Source organism: Carcharhinus amblyrhynchos, chromosome 1 (assembly GCF_965287045.1).
Source record: "Carcharhinus amblyrhynchos chromosome 1, sCarAmb.v2.hapA, whole genome shotgun sequence".
NCBI classification, from domain to species: Eukaryota; Metazoa; Chordata; class Chondrichthyes; order Carcharhiniformes; family Carcharhinidae; genus Carcharhinus; species Carcharhinus amblyrhynchos.
This window is the reverse complement of record NC_137324.1, coordinates 73673531-73693608: the sequence shown is the minus strand read 5'-3', so window position 1 is coordinate 73693608 and position 20078 is coordinate 73673531. Positions and strand designations below refer to the sequence as shown.

General features: G+C 42.0%; 1 protein-coding gene across 4 annotated transcripts in view; it reads left to right on the top strand.

The window, feature by feature from the left end:
• The window catches only part of zdhhc2 (zDHHC palmitoyltransferase 2), a 115678-nt gene that overhangs the window by 49052 nt on the left and 46548 nt on the right, over window positions 1–20078 (top strand). For all 4 annotated transcript variants that reach the window (XM_080187141.1, XM_080187134.1, XM_080187129.1 and 1 more), the window contains exons 4-7: window positions 2682–2802; window positions 9596–9665; window positions 11526–11558; window positions 16581–16701. In XM_080187141.1, the coding sequence (XP_080043267.1) occupies window positions 2682–2802; window positions 9596–9665; window positions 11526–11558; window positions 16581–16701 (345 nt within the window). The remainder of the gene's footprint in view (window positions 1–2681; window positions 2803–9595; window positions 9666–11525; window positions 11559–16580; window positions 16702–20078) is intronic.

Here is a 20078-nt window from a genome sequence, read left to right as displayed (position 1 = left end):
TCTGCTGAATTATGAACCTGACATTTACCATAGACCTTATCTTTTCATTTCATTCAACTTCTAAATCTTCAGTCATCCTGGGAGCATCAGATTTGGATGTTATTCCTTTCCCCCTTGTTGGGAAATCTGCAACCCAACCGTTTTCTCTTTTAAAGCCTTTCCTTGTTCAATTACTCTTTTGCCTATCAACTTCTGATTCCAATCCACGTGGCCACATCCCTTTGCAACTCATTAAAATTAGCCCTCCTCCAGTTAAGCATTTTCACACACAATAACTATTCTACACTTAATGATATTATAATCACTATTCCCCAGATATTGTCCCACTGAACAATGCTCCACTTGTCCAACTTCATTCTCCTGAACTAGAATTCTTACTGCTCCTTTCTTCATTGCTCTGAAAAAATACTGATCAAGAAAAATCCCTCCAACTCTTTATCCTTTGTAATTATTTTCCAGGTTGATATTAGAATAATTGAAAGTACCTCATTATCACTGCTTTAAAGTTCTTGCATGTATTTGTGATCTGCCCGTAAATTTTCTTTCCTCTCAGCCCGACCCCTTTATTTCTTAACTTTTTATTTTACTGCTGTTTGTTTCTCCAGGACATCACACACTTGTTAGCTCCTTTGTAATGCAATTTCATCCTGCTAAATCAGTTTAAACCCTCCATTAAAGCATTTATTTACCTCCCTGCAAGAACATTGGCCTCAGGCTTGTTGAAGCAAAAATCTATCCATCTTTGTTGATCCCTCCTACCCCAAAAATTTGAAGAGCTTCCTCCTGTGCCATTTTTCCAGCCACATATTAACCCATTTTGTCTTACTCCATAGTAAAAATGGCAATCTGTATAATCGAGATGAAAATTCTCTTTAAGATCCCTGCCCTTTAACTTTGTTCCCTTGTTCTTCATTCTGACTCTAGGTCCATAGCCCTTTTCCGATTAAAACATAAGTTCAAATATGGAATACAACTTCTAGCTTATTCCCTTCCCTTGTGCAATGTCCTTTACCTGGCAGCGGTGACAGGAGACTAACATCAGCAGTTGCAGCACGTTCGTGGAAATTTATGTTTATTAAATAGAAAAGTTGGCAAACCCAATAATAACACAGTTATTACGTTAAGGCAAGAGTGTAAAGCAACAGGGAAAAACAGGAAAGTGGATTGGGGAAATGTCAGAGCAAGCCAAAGCGGTTGCAAATGGACCAGAGAGAAGGTGTTTAGGTCTGAACACAATAGGTTGTGCTACAGGCCCAAGACCAATCAAGATTGTTTTGGGTCCCATTCTCCCTATAAAACTACTGGAACTTGACAACGCTCAGATACTGGTTAACAGCAAAAAGCAACCATGTATCAGCCAAAATATTGAAAGTCAAAAACTCCCACAAGGAAATAAAGCAATGTAATTCTGCTGAAGTCGAAATGCCAGTAGTATAAAGAATATGTTAACACCCGTGACTACACGGCATTAACACTTACACAGGACTGTCAAAAATGGAAATTCTGTACTTCTTATGGAAAACTCAGGAAAGCCCTCACTAAAGCTTGCATCTTGTTTTTAGTACATCAGAAGTGGGGTGGCACAGTGGTTAGCATTGCTGCCTCACAACGCCAGGGACCTGGGTACGATTCCCGGCTTGACTCACTGTCGGTGTGGAGCTTGCACATTCCCCCTGTGTTTGTATGGGTTTCCTCCGGGTGCCCTGGTTTCCTCCCACAGTCCAAAGATGTGCAGATTAGGTGGATTGGCCAAGCAAAATTGCCCCTTAGTGTCGGGGACTAGCTAGGGTAAGTGATGGGGTAATGGGGATAGAACTGGGTGGGACGGTGGTCAGTGCAGATTGATGGACTGAATGGCCTCCTCCTGCACTGAAGGATTTTATGAATCTATGATCTTGCAACTGGAAACGTTCACCCAATAAATCGGATGGATGAAATAGCAAATTAGACACCAATGACAAGCAAGTCAGTTTGACAGATGAAACCCAGTGCTGTAATTATATGTTCAAGCTTGTGTATGGTTACCCACAGCCATTCTCCCTGTATTTGGGTAATTGGGGGTTGTCCCACAGATTGCCATTGCTTCTGGAACTTTCCATTGGACATGACACTGAACTTCTAACATAGCCTTTCAAAATACAGGTGGACAGAATGAAATTGGTGGTAATGGTAGAGTGTGACCATACATTATATTTTCTCTCATTACCACTGTAAGGGTGCATGATGCAAGGAATACTGATATGTTACTGGACTACAACATTACTTGGGCATTAAGAAATTAAAGGAGCATGATCGATCATGGAAAATTGACTTCAGTCTCCAACCCTATTATATTTTAGGAATGGGACCCTTCTGGTTAGTTGCTGCAGAGAGGCAGCTGGTTTTGATCCTTTGTGAATTCTGCCAACACAGCCAGGAAACGTGACAGAAGCCCATTGTTAATTGGGCCAATCATTGGGAATGCTTAAGGTTGAGCACATTGAAGAAATCTGAGTAAGCAGTATTTCTCCAAGTTACAATTCAGCCATTCAGAGTTGGATCTTTTCAACTACCAATCACAGAACACAAGTTAATACTGTTGGAGATTGGGGCCTCCATAAGTTAATTTAATGGGAATTAGATTTCTGGCCTTTCTGGTCAATTTTAACTACATTTGTTTTGATTTTTATCTATATCTCCAGTTCCACCTGTCATATACAGACCGAGAACAAATAGAGCGTGAAGACCGAGGTGAAGGTCAACAGGAAGTCCTTAGAAGAATGGCCAAGGAATTGCCCATCTACACAAGAACCTTATCTGGAGGTAAACAGCAAGTACTGTTACAAGCAACAAAGAATTAGCAGCCTGATTTGGGTTTTAATGCATATTGAATCTAGAAAAAGCATCTGATGAAAGTAAGATTACAGCTGAAGGCCCTTGAGCCAATTTCAAATCATATTGGGAGGTTCATCTCAAACAGGCATCATAGGATTCAGTCAGCAATCAGCTGCTTTCTTGATGCGAAGATTATTGATGGAATAATGAATTGTGCTGTAGTACTGTAACCATATTTCCAACTCAAACCCCTGCTGAATGTGTGTCCATTGAGATTTCTGAATTCAACTTCACAAAACTTGTTTCAGGGCTGAAACTACTGGTCCAACTCCAAAAGCATACACATTTAACTTAGCATCTTTCTCCAAGACCAAAGTGAATATCACAGGATAGCAGCAGCAAGGGAAAAATGTCACATCACCATTTCAGTTCTAGTTCTTTGCAATTGTCAGAATGCAATTCATGTTAAAAATTTCACACAATTCTCAAAAACTGGAATATGCAGCTTAAAAAGCAAAGATGGCAACCATACTGCTTAACATATTGCAAAACAGGTTTCAGGGTCTCCTTACAGAAACACCCTGTAGCTCTGTGAGACCAATTCATATGTTACAGAAGGCTATGTGTCAGCAACATGTCTTTCATACAGACAAAACATTTCTCTTGAATCTAATTTTGGAGTGTGCAATAGAGTGGCACTAATGGCACAAAGGTGATGCTGGAAATTCTGTTGAAGAATGTCAAGACATGTCAGATTAACATTCAGCTGTAATTCCAATTACTGTATGGTTATTGCCAAATCTTAACCCAATAATTAAAGAAAAATACTTGAGTCCCCCTCCACCTCTACAGCAATGATTTTAGTTAAATGACCACTAGTTCCTGATCCTCTTGCCTGTCAGTGGTGAATTTGTGATGCAATGAAATGCATGCTTTAAATTGCTAATTAAACTGTCTGAGACAAGGGTTCTTGATTCTGAAACTAGGGATCCTGAATCTTAATAAGGGAAACCATGATGATATGAGGCGTGAATTGGCTATGGTGGATTGGGAAATGTTGCAGGGAATTTCTCTATTGGTGGCCAGATTCTCTTAAAAGCTTAAAACTTAAATTCATTTCACAGAGGGAATATCTTTTAGTTTTAAGTTGTGTAAAAAATTATTTTAAAACATAAAGGACGTGCAAGATAAACAAAACATTAACCTCGGCCGTGGGTGCCTTCAGCTGGTCAGGCAGCTGTGAGTGCTTAGGAGCCCTCTGAAAACCCTGAGGCACTAAGCCAAAGTTCATTACAATTATGTTTTTTTGATATCTAAGGCACTCCTTCTAATTAGCTTAGACTTGATTTCATTTCACATTAATATGTCATTCCAATACATGACAAACACATCAGCCAATTAAGAACCACTGCTTGATTTAATGATCTTGCATTTGTTATCTCAAAAGCCGGATACCTTCCCCCCAGCAGAGTAACTTCCTTGTTGCTATGTTTCTAAGGATGCTTTTACTCAAATACATTTCTCACCGACAATATGCCAAAACAATAGATAGCACCACCTCTTGGGCCCTAGAGTTGATATTTTCTATGTCTTGACAATGAGCCTTTACATTTTAAATATTAAATGTTTCATTAACTGTTTCAACATTTGTTCTGAGTGTCAATTCCCCATTGTATTTTTCTGCTGACTGAACATCTTCCACTTAAATTTTTGAACTTCTTAGATTCAGCAGTATTCACATCGGCTGTGTAAACTTTCATATTAATATTTTATTATCGTAAATACATTTATTGATATATTAATATCATCTTTCATATTATTTTAATAATGATAAGCATTCACGTATAAGTAAGTGCCAGCATGATCTGGTTAGGTGTAAATGTGTTTTAACTCTTTCCTTCCCATCTATTACTAAACCTAGAAATCTGCCTAAGACTCTGTGTATTGATACAGAATCCCCTTCCTCAGGAAACATTACTTAAAGAGATGGTGGTGGATAGTTAATGGCAAATATTCAAACAGTATATGGGTTAATGCAATAACTGCTTATTCCTGTCTGGTGGAAAAGCAAAATGGAAAAGGTGACCAAACCATGGCATACAAGGGAAATAATGGGTAGTATTAAATCCAAGGAAGAGGCATACAAATTGGCCAAGAAAAAGAACAGACCTGAGGATTGGGAGCAAATTAAAATTTGGTAAAGGAGGATCCAGGGATTGATTAAGTAGGGGAAAATAGAGTATGAGAGTAAAAGCATCCTTAGAAGCATAAAAGCTATCTGTAAAATTTTCTATAGGTATGTAAAAATAAAAAGATTGGTGAAGACAGATCTAGGTCCCATACTGAGAGAAACAGGGGAATTTATAATGGGGAACAAAGAAAAGGCTGACCAATTAAGTGCATGCTTTGGTTCCGTCTTCGCAAAGGATGACATAAATAATGTAGCAGAAATGTTGGGGAACACAGGGTTTAGTGTGAGGACGGAACTGAAAGAAATTAGTATTAGTGAAGAAATATATTGGGGAAATTGATGGATTGAAGGCCAATAAATCTCTCCCTCTAGAGTATTTTGTTTCTCTCTAGGTTATTTCCTTCCCTTTCACTAGGGTCTTGAGTCGTCCTTTCTCTGGTACAATTAGGGTTACCAGCCCAAGTTTTAAACTTGCTGCAGTTGAGATATGAATGGCCTTTCCTTCTCATCTATGATCTGGAACTCGTGGCCTTCCTTCTTGCTATTGCATTGGATTGTCAGGCTAATTCGCCCTCTCAGCAGGAGTATCATGCCATCATGTAGCCTCAACCTAACCTTCAAGGTCTTCATTTTCCGATCTCCAATTTGGACCACTTCGCACAGACTTGTGAAGGTTATTACATTGCATGACACACCTGTGTCTGTCTGAAACTTGTTCACAAGGTAGTCTCCCTCTGCGCTCATCGTTGCAGCAGTCACAAACCATTTGTCACCCATAGACTTAACTGAATCAACTGGTTGTATCTGTCATAATTCTTCATCAGAATCATCTGCTGATATCTTTCTCATGGCCATCTGTATAGGCCTGTTCTGCCTCTTTCTAGCCAAACACTTGTCTGTAAAATGCTTTTGCTTCTTGCAATTAAAACATTGCAATTGTCCATGCTGGACAACCCTCCTTTTCTCATGCATGCTGTCTTCACAGTATTTGCATTCTGCCCTTCGTCTATGATTGTTCCATTCTTTCAGTTTGGACTGTTTCTTAGTATAATATACCTCCTGGTCTGCTCCCGCTGATGTTTGATAACTTCTGATTATAACACATCTCTATTGCTTTCTTTAGCATCAGTTTCTCCTCTTTCAGTAGACTTGCTCACACCAAGCAGTCTTGCAAATCTAAGACTAATTTATATTCAATGAGGTCATCTTTTAGCTGACCAAATTCACATGACTCTGCCAGCTACATTACTGTCATCGTATACCATTCAATGGCCTTGTTTTCACTCTGAACTCTAGTGTTGAATACATAATGTTCATATGCAATATTTACTCTGGCTTCAAAATAGACATTCAAAATCTCTGTCATCTGTCTTCTCTGCTCAGTTGTTATAAACTTTGCAGCAGACCCTCCCCAGCATTGTGGCTACTCTCGATGGTTCAGGCTTGTTAATTAAATCTGTTGCAATCTCATAGCATTGCTGTTGTAAGTGAAAGATCTGCTGGTTTTGCCACATATCACCATCCATTATTACTGGAGATGAAATGGGAAAATTTACTGCACCTGTTTTTTACTCACTCAGTTACTTGTAGATTTCCTTTTTGTCCTTTTGTCAGCGGCCTTTGTTTTGCAGATTTGAACCTTTTGTGTTCCTGGATTCTTAGTATCTTCCCTGCATCATTTCCAGGGTTCAAAAATGTATTTATTCTCCATTTATGTACACCATGGGCCAGATTTTACTAGTCAAAAGGTAAGTGCCGGATCCGGATGTAAAATGGATCCGAGCGCTGAACCCTCGTTCCAGCGCACCCATACACTTTTTGCTGGCTCCGATCCGGTCTGCGCTCTGGGGCAGGGCTTAGTGCTGCCGGAACAATCGGAGCTCTGAACTGCACATGCACAGTTCGAAAAAAACCTGAAACAGCGTGCCCGGGAGCGAAAGACAAAACAGAGAGAGCCGGGGGAAGGGGGGAAATGGAGGGGAGGATGAGCCGCGATCAGACCGCCCTGGGAGGCAGGACCCCCTGGCAGCAACCCCCCCTCCCCCCCGGGAGGCAGATGCCCCCCAGGAGGCAGCCCCCATGGTCAGCTCCCCCCCCGCCGCCCCCCCGCCCCCCCCCATCGGGGGGGGGTGTTCTGCCAAGGGGGGCCTGCCTCCCAGGGGGAGAAGGGAAGGGGGTGGTGCCTGCTGGGGGTGCCTGCTCCCAGGGGGAGTTGGATCGCACAGGGGCAGGTCTGCCAGGTTGGTTAGCGGGGGGTTCTGCGAAGGGTGCTCGAGGAGGATGGGCTTCAGAGGTCCCCCTGCAGAATGGGAATCAGCTTTGGATTTTTATTCTGCAGGTTGATAACAGCACAGATCCAGAATGGATCCAAAGATGGTAAAATAGGATTTGGCGGTAAAGTTGGGCACACGGTTCATTAAATCAACTTAAATGCATGTTAATGTATTATTTCATTAGCATATATAATACTAATTATACACTATATAATTATGTATTATTATGCCAAATATACCACGATTTCGCGTCCAAAAACAGGCGCAAATTTTTGGTAAAATCAGGCCCCATGTTTCATATAAAAGGATGGCAGCCTTTCTCTGTCTCTATGAGAGGCTTTATTGAACTCAGCTTATGATGTCTGCTCCAGAGAGAGTCTCATGGAGAATCAAATGGCTACAGAACACCCATTAACCAGACTGCTTGCATTTCATAATCCAAACATACTCTTTCAAGCAAACTACACACCTACATGAAAAAACCAGAATTCCATCAACCTCCAAAAAATCAGCAACCTCACCTTTTATAGTGATCTACATCATAGTACAAGTTGGACACTACCTGCCATCATTATCGCCTTACAAGTGTGAAACCATTAAGTAAGTTCACCCCCTTTATGCCAACAATTAACCTCTAATATTGTGGTAAAATATTTCAAAACTCCTGCATTTTTGTCGAATTAAATTCTGCAAAGCAATTTCCATACAGTCACATCCTCTGAATTTTGTCTTCATCCAAATCTAATATTACTTCCAATGATCCTAAACAAGTATCAAGTTGCAGCAGTTTAAGAAGTCAGCTCACCATCACCTTCTCAAGGGCAAAGATGGGCAATAAATGCTGACCTGGCCAGCAACACCCACATACCATGAATGAATTCTTTTAAAAATTAGATGATGTGTTAATTCGTACAACTTAAATTTTAATAGCTATATGATAGCAGAAAATGCAATTATTTGATTTTTGTGAAGTTACTGTACTCTTTGGATATGTGGAAAAAGATGCTGTTTATTGAGTGCAGAGATATAACAATAATGACCATATAAAATCAGTTCAGCTGTTTATCTGTATGAAATGTATATATTCTATGTTCAGTTCTCCTACCTATGAAAGACTGAATTCCACTTTTTGGATTATAATTATTTCTGTTGCTTTGGAATTGTATGGTGAAGCACTAGCTTTCAAATACTTAACATGTTCATATGGAATTTCTCTAAAGGTCATTTTAATGGAAGATATTAAAATATTTGAAGTTGAAGTTAAATTATTAGTCACAAGTAGATTTACATTTACTATGAAATATTTATTGGGGAGAAGGTGGCACTGTGGTAATGTTACTGGACTAGTAATCCAAAAGCCCAGGTTAATGCTCTGGGGAGGATTGTTGTTAATGTTCTTAAGCAAATTAAACTTGTCATCCTTACCTGATCTGGCCTGCATCAACTCCAGGCCCACAGCAATGTGGTTAACTCTTAACTGCTCTTTGCAATGGCCTAATAAGTCACTTAATTCAAGGGTAGTTGGGAATGGGCAACAAATACAGCCCTGGCCAGTGATGCCCACATCCCATCAAAGAATAAAGAAAAGAAATGCCTTAATCCATTTAGCTTTTTCAAGTAAAAGTTAGCTTTTCTATCAAAAGAATGGACAAATAAACTCCATACTGCTCTTTGTATACTCTTTTAAAAAAGTGATAAATAAGAATCATTTTCCCGTAAGAAAATAAGTAATAAGGGTGACTTAAGTTACTAATCTGAAATTTTTACATTGAAAATCTATTAGCTGCCTTGAATCTAACCGGCCTAAAAATCCCTCCTACTAATCCTTAATAACTTAACTCTTTCAACCTAGCTTCTGCCCATCACTTCCTGCCTCAAGCTCAGCACTTCTCCTGTCCACTGCCTTTCCTGCTGCCCTCTTTTGACTCTCCCATTCTTGCAGCCTCTCCCGCTTGAGTGGTGACAGGAGGACTGGGGACAGTGGTGGCGAGCGTAAGTAGCAAACGGCAGCTTATCTTTAAAAGTAAAGGCAGAACATTTTCAGTATTCAAGCTAAACCAAGAATGTTGATAATGCTAGTCTCGGCATGTATCTAATTTACCAACCATTCTAAAACAAAAACACTCTAGTAGAACATGCTTCAAACTGGGAATGCCTGTATATGTAGGATAAGAAGCAGACTGTCTAATTTAAAGGCCCTGTTTCCAAAAAAAATGACACTAGTGAAAGCAATGGGCTGGATTAACATGTTTTTACAAGTATCCAGATTTGCCCAGATTTTTATTGCATGTGCTTATATATAGCATTGTTTCCAAAGCAATTCGATACTGCGACAGATGTCAACTTGTGAAGCCAGATCGCTGTCATCACTGCTCAGTCTGTGACAAGTAAGCGTTTACATATATTTTGTAACATTTCTAGGAGTTCAGTTTACTGTTTCTTTTTGTTTTACAACTATTCTCTTGTCTGTAATGCATGATACATTTCGTCATATGTATTTACAAATTTTTTGCTTTCAAGTGTAAAGCGAGTATGTGTAAAATCCGGTGGGTTGGTGCGGAGGTTGCTGTGCTTATCACCTACCCACTTCAGCTGCTATTTTACCAATGGCTGGGTAGATGGTGGGTAGCTCATCGGCCCATGCTTGGGCTAATTGAGATTCTAGTTAAGAATCTAGTTAAGTTCACTAGTGGCAGCAAGAGTTCCACATCACATGGTATACCCTAGCGGCCGGAATGTTGGTTGGGGTGGAGTTCCTTCTGTTCAGCACCCTGTGTCCATTGGAGGATCCTCCAGTGGGTAGGGCATTGACTCAACGTGAAGAAATCCCCACGGACACTTTCACCTCTCCTCACCTGGCTGGCCCAGTCTGGGGCCAACTGCAGACCCAGGAGTAACCACCACTTCTGATGGTGCTGCTGCAGCTAAAGATCTACTGTCCCCTTCCAGATTGGCTGGTGGGAGGCATGATCCATAACTCCAGATAATTAATTACCTGAATCCCGTAAAGTAGAGCTTAGGCTTCCAGTTCCGACAGAGGCAGGCTCTCCCCAGACCTTCCAAACGGTGAGCAAGACCACTGACCCCAAGTTGAATCCTAACTATGATATTGTAATGTTACAACAGAACATAGCAGGAGGTTTTAATTTTTTTTTATTATATACATTATTTTTATTTCAATAAATATAAGGAATGAAATCACTAGGATTTGAATAGCAACTTTAATGACCTTGGGATGCCCCAAAGTATTTTGCAACCATTGAAGAATTTTTGAACAATTTTCATTGTTGCAGGAAAAACCATAACCAATTTGTTCACAGCAAGGTTGTGCAGAAAGCATCGAGTTAATGACCAGATAATCTGTTTCAGTGATTTTGACTGAGGGATAAAAATTTACCAAGACACTGGGGAGCACGCCACAGCTCTTTGACTTTTTGATCTTGGTCTCTCTAGCAGACTTAGTTCATTTTAACCGTTATCTTGAAGAATTGGCTAACCAGTGGCATATGTTGAAAGTTACTTCCAATTGAAGTAATATAGCTTTTAATGTTTCAAAAGCAGATTTTAAAGGTACTGATCAGGAGATACAAGGGTTACTTGTGTCAGCTGGTAATTCCAATCAGTATCTGAAGTCCTTTTGGATGCCAAATTCAGCCATAACAAGCGACAAGAGAACACTTTTGAATTTTCTCATCTTGTTTCAGTGATAATGAAGTCTCAACGTGGGCTGTCCATTGACACATAAAACAAGTGATCATTTATTTCTTGTTAATGTTCTAAAGCCCTGAATATGCAATAGGTGGGCTAGCAGAGTAAATATATGTGATTACAGGGATTGGGCCTGGATGGGATTCTTGTCAGTGCAAGCATGATGGGCCAAATGCTCTCCTCCTGCACTGTATGGATTCTAGGATGAATTTCCACTGGTACATATGCATGAGCCATGACTATTTGACTTATATTATTCAGCGTCAAATTACTATCAGGATAAACTGATTTGTGGCATTCATATTTTGCTTCCTATCAGACCTCTAAAACACTTAGATTTTGCATGAGCTTTACCATAGCTGTTAGCATTTATACAGCGGGGTCATTTTCTCATATGCACTTTATACAGTGGGGTCATTTTCTCATATGCAGTGCCAATATGTGAGGATCCCTGCTGGTAGTACCAACTCTGGCAATGATGCACAATATGATTGATTTTAATATTTTGTAATAACTCAATGATTTCTTGTTTTCAATAGGTGCATTTTGAAGATGGACCATCACTGTCCTTGGTATGTATAAACTTTCAGATCTTGATTTGATTCAGCTTCACACTGGCTTCTTTAACAAATGGCACAGCTCCAAAATGATGCTGCAGTTCCTCAGAATTTTGACATTTACAAATAGTAGACTGAGACATTTGTAAATAGTTTCCTCTCCTCAGATAATCTCCGCCTCCCTTTCAAAACTTACCAATCCCCTTCTTCGTAAAAACTTTTAGGCCCCCTATCCTTGAAGACTACTGCCTCATCTCCAACCTTGAAAGAGCATCTGAGCAGTCAGAGCAGGGAATGGTCAGCATGACTCTAGCTCTGCTGAAATCACAGGAGTAGCAAACACCATTTTTAATTACTAGAACATGGAAAAGGGAAGGCACTTCAGTTCCATGGGAAATTTCATGGAGCATGTTTATCACCATGTCACTATGCTATGATTTTGAAAATGTTAAGCAAGCATAAACTTCATTTTAATCCTCCATTATCCAGTCAACTCCAGTGTTGTCTCTTGCCTATTAAATGGCCATCAGCCCTGAAGAGGTGTTATAACAAGGTAGATGAGAAGCAAAGGGAATGAATGAGATGGAAGGATTATTGACTGTGAGAATATTTGGTGTGTAGGGGTGGGCAGTGGGTTCAGCTTTGGTGTGCCATAACGCTTCAGGCACTCAGGTTATCTGAACTGCACATATGAGTCTGTTGTGAGCAACTCGGGCAGGTAGGTGAGATGTTCCAGGGATCCTTACAATTCAGGCCCCTCTTCTTCCTGCTCTTCCTGTTGCTCCTCCTCCTCTTCCTTCTCCTGCAAGGGTGCAGCAAAGTCACCACCTTCCCCTCCACAGCGCTCTATTGTGAAAAATATAGCAAGCCTCTGTGATTCGTGATGCCTTTATTGCTACATACCGAGGGACGCTCCCAAATCTGCCCAGGCACCTGAAATGCATCGTCAGAAACACAGTGGCTTGCTCCATGACCACTCCTGTGCTCACATGGGTCTGGTTACCCATCTTCTCTGCATCAGTGGTTGGGTTTCTCCCCCATGTTATCAACCATGTTCTTAGAAGGTAACTCTTTTCTCCAAGGAGCCATGTGCTGACTTATTTTCAAGGTAGAAGACCTGTAGGAGACATGACTGGTGCAAATGAAGGCATCATGGCAGCTTCTGGAATATCTTGCACGGAGATATGGAAAAGCCTTCCCATGGCTGCATACCAGTTGAACATTAATGGGGTGGAATCCCTTCCAATTCGCAAATTTTGCTGGTTTATCAGAGGACTCATGATGCTACGTATGTGCAGCCTGTGATTCCCTCTTTTGGTGAAGATCCAGCCATTGCAGCAAATCACAAATTGCAGACCTCTCGTTCTGATTGGCTTCGTTAGTGGAAAGGTAGACAAAGTTGACAGCCAAATTATCCAGTCACTCAGGAGAGACATTTAAACACAGCAGATTGTGAAATTGCGTATCTGTCACCAGCTGATCCCTGTAAGAAATTGGAGGTGAAGAAATTCAGGGCTGTGATAACCTTGGCAACCACTGGCAATGCATGGCCACCTGCTTCACTGGAAAGGAGGTTTGATTTCAGGAGGCTGCAGGAGTTAACAATGAGCTGTCTCAGTCTCTTGAGGCACTATTGCTCAGTGATGTCAAGAAACCTGATCCTCTGCCTGTAGTCCTTCCTATGAGCTGGAACTCTGTGGATATCCTCTCCCCCTGTGGAACAGCATATGGCGGAACAAGAGGAAGCCACTGCTGAGGTTGCTCTTGCTGCTCTTGTTGCTGTTGTTGTTTCTGGTGCTCCCCTGGTTCCTCCTCAGAGGTCCAAGACACTGCAGTGAAGGCTGACAGCAGAGAAGATCAGATCAAGGTGAGTGAAGTCCAGCAGCAGAAATGACTTCCAAAATGTTGTTTGTCACCTCTAAAGCAGCAGAAGCATACTCTCGGAACAAGTCCCATGAGCAAATGCCCTTTTCTGCATCTGTCTCCATCTTTTAAAATTACAATTCCACCCACTGGGTGGGATTTTCCAGCCTTGCTTGCCCCAAAACTGGAAATTCCTGCCCGAGGTCAACAGACCTTTCCATAGTCCACACCTCATCTGCCCCAATTCCCATGGCAGGTGGGACAGTGAAATTTGCCCCACTGTCTTTGTCCCTACCCCCACATACTCCATTCTTTCTCCAGCAATTCCATCACCCTCCCTGATCACCCTTTCAGACTGAATAGATTAATGACCAACTCAGCTTCCTGTTTGAAAACCCAAGTTGTACTAGTGACCCCGTATCATCTCCATTACATAAATTGAAAACTTTCACCCCTTTATAGCACCTTTCATGAGCCCATCTGCTGCTGTAAATATCATCCATACTTTGATTAAATTTAGAATTATCCCAATTTTTTCCTGACCAATTTCTTATCTTCCACCCTTTCTAAACTAGAGTTTATCCAAAGCTCCTCTGCTTCAATGCTAACCCTAGTCCCACTCCGCAATCAGCAATGTGCCCCCTAGGTTAAATCGCCGCATACCAGTCATGAAGTTACCATGTGAGCTGCTCTCACCCACCCTATTGGCAGCCATGCTTTCACCTATCAAGATCCTGAACTCTGGGATTCCATTCTTAAATCTATCCAGTTCTTCTCCATACTGTCCTCCTTTAAGGCCCTCCTTTGATCAGCCTCTTTGACCAAACTCTTAGTCCCTTATCCTAATCGCCTTCTTTGATTTGGTATCAGTTTGTGTCTGGCTATGCTCCTGTGAAACACATTGACAGGTTTTTCTGTGTTAAAGTTATATATAGTCATTGAGAAATGAAATAACATTTCGTAAATGTAACCTCATGTCAGCTAAGAACTGCGCCTCTCAATGTCCAAAGCTCTCTGACAGAAGAAAAACTCTAATCTACAGTTCCAAAGTAATCAAGCCCTTTTGACTTGGGAACTTTCAAAAGACCGAAATGGGACCCTTTCAGCTGGTGGCATAGACTCAGAGGAATTGTGTCGTGCCCTGAACTTGGACTTGTAATTCATTTCCTGACTCTGACAAGAATTTCAGGGAATTTGGTCTCAATATTTGGAAGGATGGAGTGGAGGAACATGATAGCGTGAGAGCTTAATAACCCCGAAATGCCAGGGAATTAACAGCAGCTCCTCATCATAGGGTTAGGGGAGACAGGACCTGGCAATAGGAAGGAAGGAGAGAAGAACATGGGTTAGAGGAGCAGAGTTGGAAAACAGCAGGACAGATGGATAAAGATTGAGGGTTGGAAACTTGTGGGGCAGGTGGCCAGCAGTCAGATATGGGGAGCTGTGGGAGAATGCAGCTGTGGCGTGGTAGGAGAGATCACAACAGCACAAGGTTTGCCTGAGGGATTGGGGCGAGAATTCCTGCCACTCTGAGTCACAAGTGTTGTAAAAAGCACTTACTGTCAGCAGCTGGATATGCCAAACTCCATTTCCCAGAACACTGTTGGCCAGCAGCCATTAGATTTAAATCTTGTTCCTTGTGGGAGTCTGATTTGAATATCATAATGCAGTGTCTGACCTCGCCAAGACTCACAAAGCACAGTTATAAAAATAAAGCAAGACATGTATGCGGTGGATTAAGGTTGCATTTCTCAATTTATAATTTTTAACCACCCTCACCTTCCCCTGCCCATTGTCAAGGATTAATATTGACCCCTGTGTTTCTTGCTGTCTCCTCATTGAGTACCAACATCAGACTGAGGATATATTGCTAACATGCTTTTTCAATAATTACAAAATTGATCCCATGTCACCACTCCAACAAAAGATAGGTTGGCATTGACACTACAATGCAATGCTAAGTTTACTTTATCCGTATAATAAACTTGGATTGTTACAGGATTTCATGGGTAAACAAGGAAAATTGATTTTGGGTGTAAATTCCGAGCTCTCCAGTATCGGATTTGGGGGGTACTTCCACTGAATGATTGCCGGTTGCTGAGAGCCACTAAAATGTGGTTTAAATTGCAAACTTTGGGTGGTTCCGGCTCTGTTATGCAAACAGATATCTCAGGAAAGGTTAAAGGAACTAAAATCTCTTTTTTAACTTCTGAATAATGATTGCAAAGGCACAGATTGTGCCCCCACAAGACTCACCCCACAACCCTGACCCACCCCAGAGGATTCTCCCACCCCTCGGCTTTTAACCTCCTCCACCTCCGGTATCCCCCACCATCTGACTCCCCAAGGGATTCCCCCTGACCAGACCCAACCACTCTCCAACAGGGTCAACCCCCACATGCCCAACCCAACTTCACCCACCCCTCCCCACCCCAATGATCCACCCCCTCAAAGTCTGATGCTGCCTTGCCTGCCCCCAAGGTCCAACCCTTCCTTCATGTCCAATGTCCGAGTCCCTCCCTGATGTCTGATCTCCCCCAACATCTGATTCCCCCCACCCCCAAATCCAATGCAGTTACCTTAGAAACTTACCTTCTCTCTGGCCTGTCAATTCTCAATGGATATTTAAACTTATCTGGTTTAAGGCAGCTAGTGCCACAAGAAAGGAAATTTGCCCTCCTTCAATCTGCTGGACTACTGGGCCTTGAGGGCTGCTGCACTGCCTGTATCTCGCCTGGCTTAATTCAGAAGGCTGGGTGAGACGGGCATGGAAGAAATTTCATATAAATAATTGGGCATGGAGTGACAATCCAGTGTTGATTGCCACTCTGAGGAAGTTATGGCCATTATAAATATTTCAATAAATGTTGCTCATAGTAATGGAAATATCCTAAACATTAGGTTTTCATAAACCCTATCACAATCTGGAAAAGCATAATGCTGATACTGAGAATCATTTCAAGACAGACAAAAAACATTTTCATAATTGGTGTCGGTAGACTTGGAATGCCAAAGCCACAAACATGGAAACAAAATCAGGAACTTCCAATATTGGGTCTGTGTGAATTAGCAGCTAGCTTTACATCTCTCCCAGTTTCCATTTCCATTGCTATGATTCATTATTTAACAATCTGAACTCATTATGATGAAAGGTACATCTGTGTTTGTTTACAGGGTGAACAATTGTGTTGGGTTCTCCAATTACAAGTTTTTCTTCCTGTTCTTGGCTTACTCCCTGCTTTACTGCGTATTTATCGCTGCCACCGATTTGCAGTACTTCATCAAGTTTTGGATGGTGAGCTTAACATAAATCCATTTGCTTTCCTCATTTTTGTTCTCTACTAAAGAATGCAGTTTTGTGGTGTTTTTAAACATCTACATATCATATGTCATCTATTCAATCGCATGATTAAGCTTCGAGGTAAAATTGATGTTTTGAAGTAATTTTTTGTTAATGTTATAAATAAATAGAGAAAATCAATCAATTAATCAAACATAATCTCCATTCTTTTGCCTAATTGTATGTCTAAGTGCATGCCTTTCATTATTTTTATTTGTTCATGAGATGTGAGCATCACTGACAAGGCCAATATTTATTATCAATCCTAATTGCCTTGAGAAGGTAGTGGTGAGCTGCCTTCTTGAACAGTCCATGTGGTGTAGGTTCACCCACAGAGCTTTTAGAGAGGGGTTTTCAGAACTTTAATCCAGGAACAATAAAGGAACAGTGATGTAGCTCCAAGTCAGGATGATGTATGACATGGAGAGGATCTTGTAATTGGAGGTGTTTCTAGCACGGTGGGTGTACTCACATACACCACGTGGACTCCAGGGTTTCTGGAAGGCAGCTCACCACCATCTTCCCAAGGGCAATCAGGGGTGGATGTTTGCATCCATGAATGAATAAGGAAAATGAGGGGGATGCATTTAGATGCACAATTACACAAAGAGATAGAGATAATAGCTGATTAATTGACTTGTTCTTCAAAGTGGTAGAAGTCAGTGTTTGAAAGGTGTTGTCGGAGAAACCCTTGGCTGGCTGCTGCCGTGCATTCTTCCTAATGATGTTAAAACTAACCCAAAGGTTAAAGTGCTTTAGGAAATATACAATGGAACAGAAGTAGTGAGGATTAGGAGCCGGCTAAACATTTGTGACATGAAGTGATACAAGGACAAAAGAAACATGGGACGTGAGATGAAGAATCAAAAATAATTTTTAAAAGATCCAGTATTTCTATAGTATCTTATCATGAATTATTTTTAAATGCATAAAATAAGTTGCATTTATAGAGTGCCTTTAATATAGTAATATATGCCAGAATGTTTCACAAAAGCATCATCAATCAAATTTTGATAATAAGCCACATAAGAAGATTTTAGGACAGATGACCAAAAGCTTAGTCAAAGGGTAGGTTTAAGGAGCATTTTAAAGGAAAATAAAGAGGTGGAGAGCGGGTTTAATGAGAGAATTTGAGAGCTTAGTTCATGCACAGTTAAATGTATAGCCACAGTTGGTGGGGCAATTAAAAGGGGATGATAGAGACATAATTGGAGGAATGCAGATATGTCTGAGGGTTGAGGGGCTGGAAGAGATTGCAAAGATAGAGAGAGGCAAAACCAAAGAGGGATCTTAACAAGGATGAGCATTTTAAATTGAAATGTTGTTTCGCCGGGAGCCAATGTAGATCAGCAAGCACAGTAATGATGAATCAATGGGTTTTGGTGTGAGTCAGGATCAGAGTAGTAGAGTTTTGGTTTGCCTCAAGTTTACAGAGTGGAGGCAATCAGGTGTGTGAGCAAGAATAGGAACAGCAGAGTTTTGGATTACCTCAAGTTACCTCAAGTGGAGACCAACCAGGTGTGTGTTGGAATAGTCGAGTCTACAGTTAACAAAGGCATGGATGTAGATTTCAGCAGCACATGAACTGAGGCAGGAGCAGAGTCAAGCAATGTGACTGAAGTGGAAATAGGTCGTCATAAGACCATAAGAAATAGGATCAAAAGTAGGCCATTTGGCCCCTTGAGCCTGCTGTGATCAATAGGATCATCGCTGATCTAATGTTCCTTATGTCCACTTCCCTGCCCTTTCCCTGAAACCCTTGCTTCCCTTCCTGATCAAAAATATATCTATCGCAGCATTAAATATATTCACAATGACTCTGCATTCACAGCTCTCTATGGCAGAGTTCCAAAAGACTCTCAGCCCTCAGAGAGAAGAAATTCCTCCTTATCTCAGTCTTAAATTGGTGCCCCTTTATTCTGAGACTATGCTCTCTGATCCTAGTCTCTCCCATAAGAGGAAACATTCAGCATTTACCCTGTCAAACCCCTTAAGAATCTGATATGTTTCAATGAGATCACCTCTCATTCTTCTGAATTTCAAAGAGTAGAGTCCCAACTTTTTTAACCTTTCCCCATAAGACAGCCCCTCTCTACTGGTGAACATCTGAGTGAGTATTTTCTGATCAGTCTTTAATGAAATAATGGGGGTAATTCTCCCATCCCGCTGTGCTAATCTTTAGTGCAGCAAACCGGAAGAATCTCAAGGCAGGCGATTCATGGGGTTTGCATGTGTGTTCGCACCCTGCTAGCATCTGCCAGCGCCAGATTTCTGGTGGCATCAGATCCCCCGCAAGAGAAATCAGCGGGAAGGCACAAAGACCCTTTAAATTGTCATTTCACTGTAACTTGAATGAGATTAGAGGTCCCTGGACTAAAATCTCTGGGTCCGCTAGCATCTCCCATCCCATCAGAGTGGTTCAGTCCAGCGGGAATTACAGTAGCTCCCCACTTTCAGGGAACTAATGAACCGACCCTGCTGGAATAAATGGGGGGGCAGTTGGAGCCTCCCAGAGAGTCAGGTGATGGGGGTTGCCCCTGCACATTGGCACCCTGGCGCTGTCCAAGGGGCAAAGTGCCAATGTCCAGGGGGCACCTTGGCACTGCACATTGGAAATGGGGCAATACCAAGGGGTGGGGCCTGATGTGGGCAGGGCCTAGGGAACGATTGGTGGGGGTGGGTTGTCCCGCTGCCACTCTGCTTAGGGATCGGTGGGAGAAGAAGGGAGGTCAGCGATGTACCTTGTGCTGGGGGTAGGGGGGTGGGGCTAAGCCAGTGGGGAGGAGGTTGCTGTCAGTCTGCTGGGGGGGCCGGCACTGTGGATGGCGTTCAGGTTTGTGGGTTGGGGGGGCGGGAATCAGTGGGGGAGGTGCTGGAGATCAGGGCAGACCAGGTCGGGGCTAGGCCCGGGGATGGTGGTCAGGGAGCGATCGGGCAATCGGGGGGGGGGGGGCACGGAGAGTCAATGTTACTGGGGTCACGGGGCTGGCCAACAACCAGGAGGCCATCAGTGCAGGGCCACTGTGCATGTGCCAATCTCAGCACTGACATAGAACATAGAACATCACAGTGCAGTACAGGCCCTTTGGCCCTCGATGTTGCGCTGATCAGTGGAGCCAATCTAATGACCCTCTAACCTAAACTATTCCAATGTTATCCATATGCCTATCCACTGACCATTTGAATGCCATTAAAGTTGGCGAGGTCCACAACTGCTGGAGGCAGGGCATTCCACGACCTTACTACCCTCTGAGTAAAGAACCTACCTCTGACATCCGTCCTATAATTACCACCCCTTAATTTAAAGCTATGTCCCCTTGCGTTAGCCATCA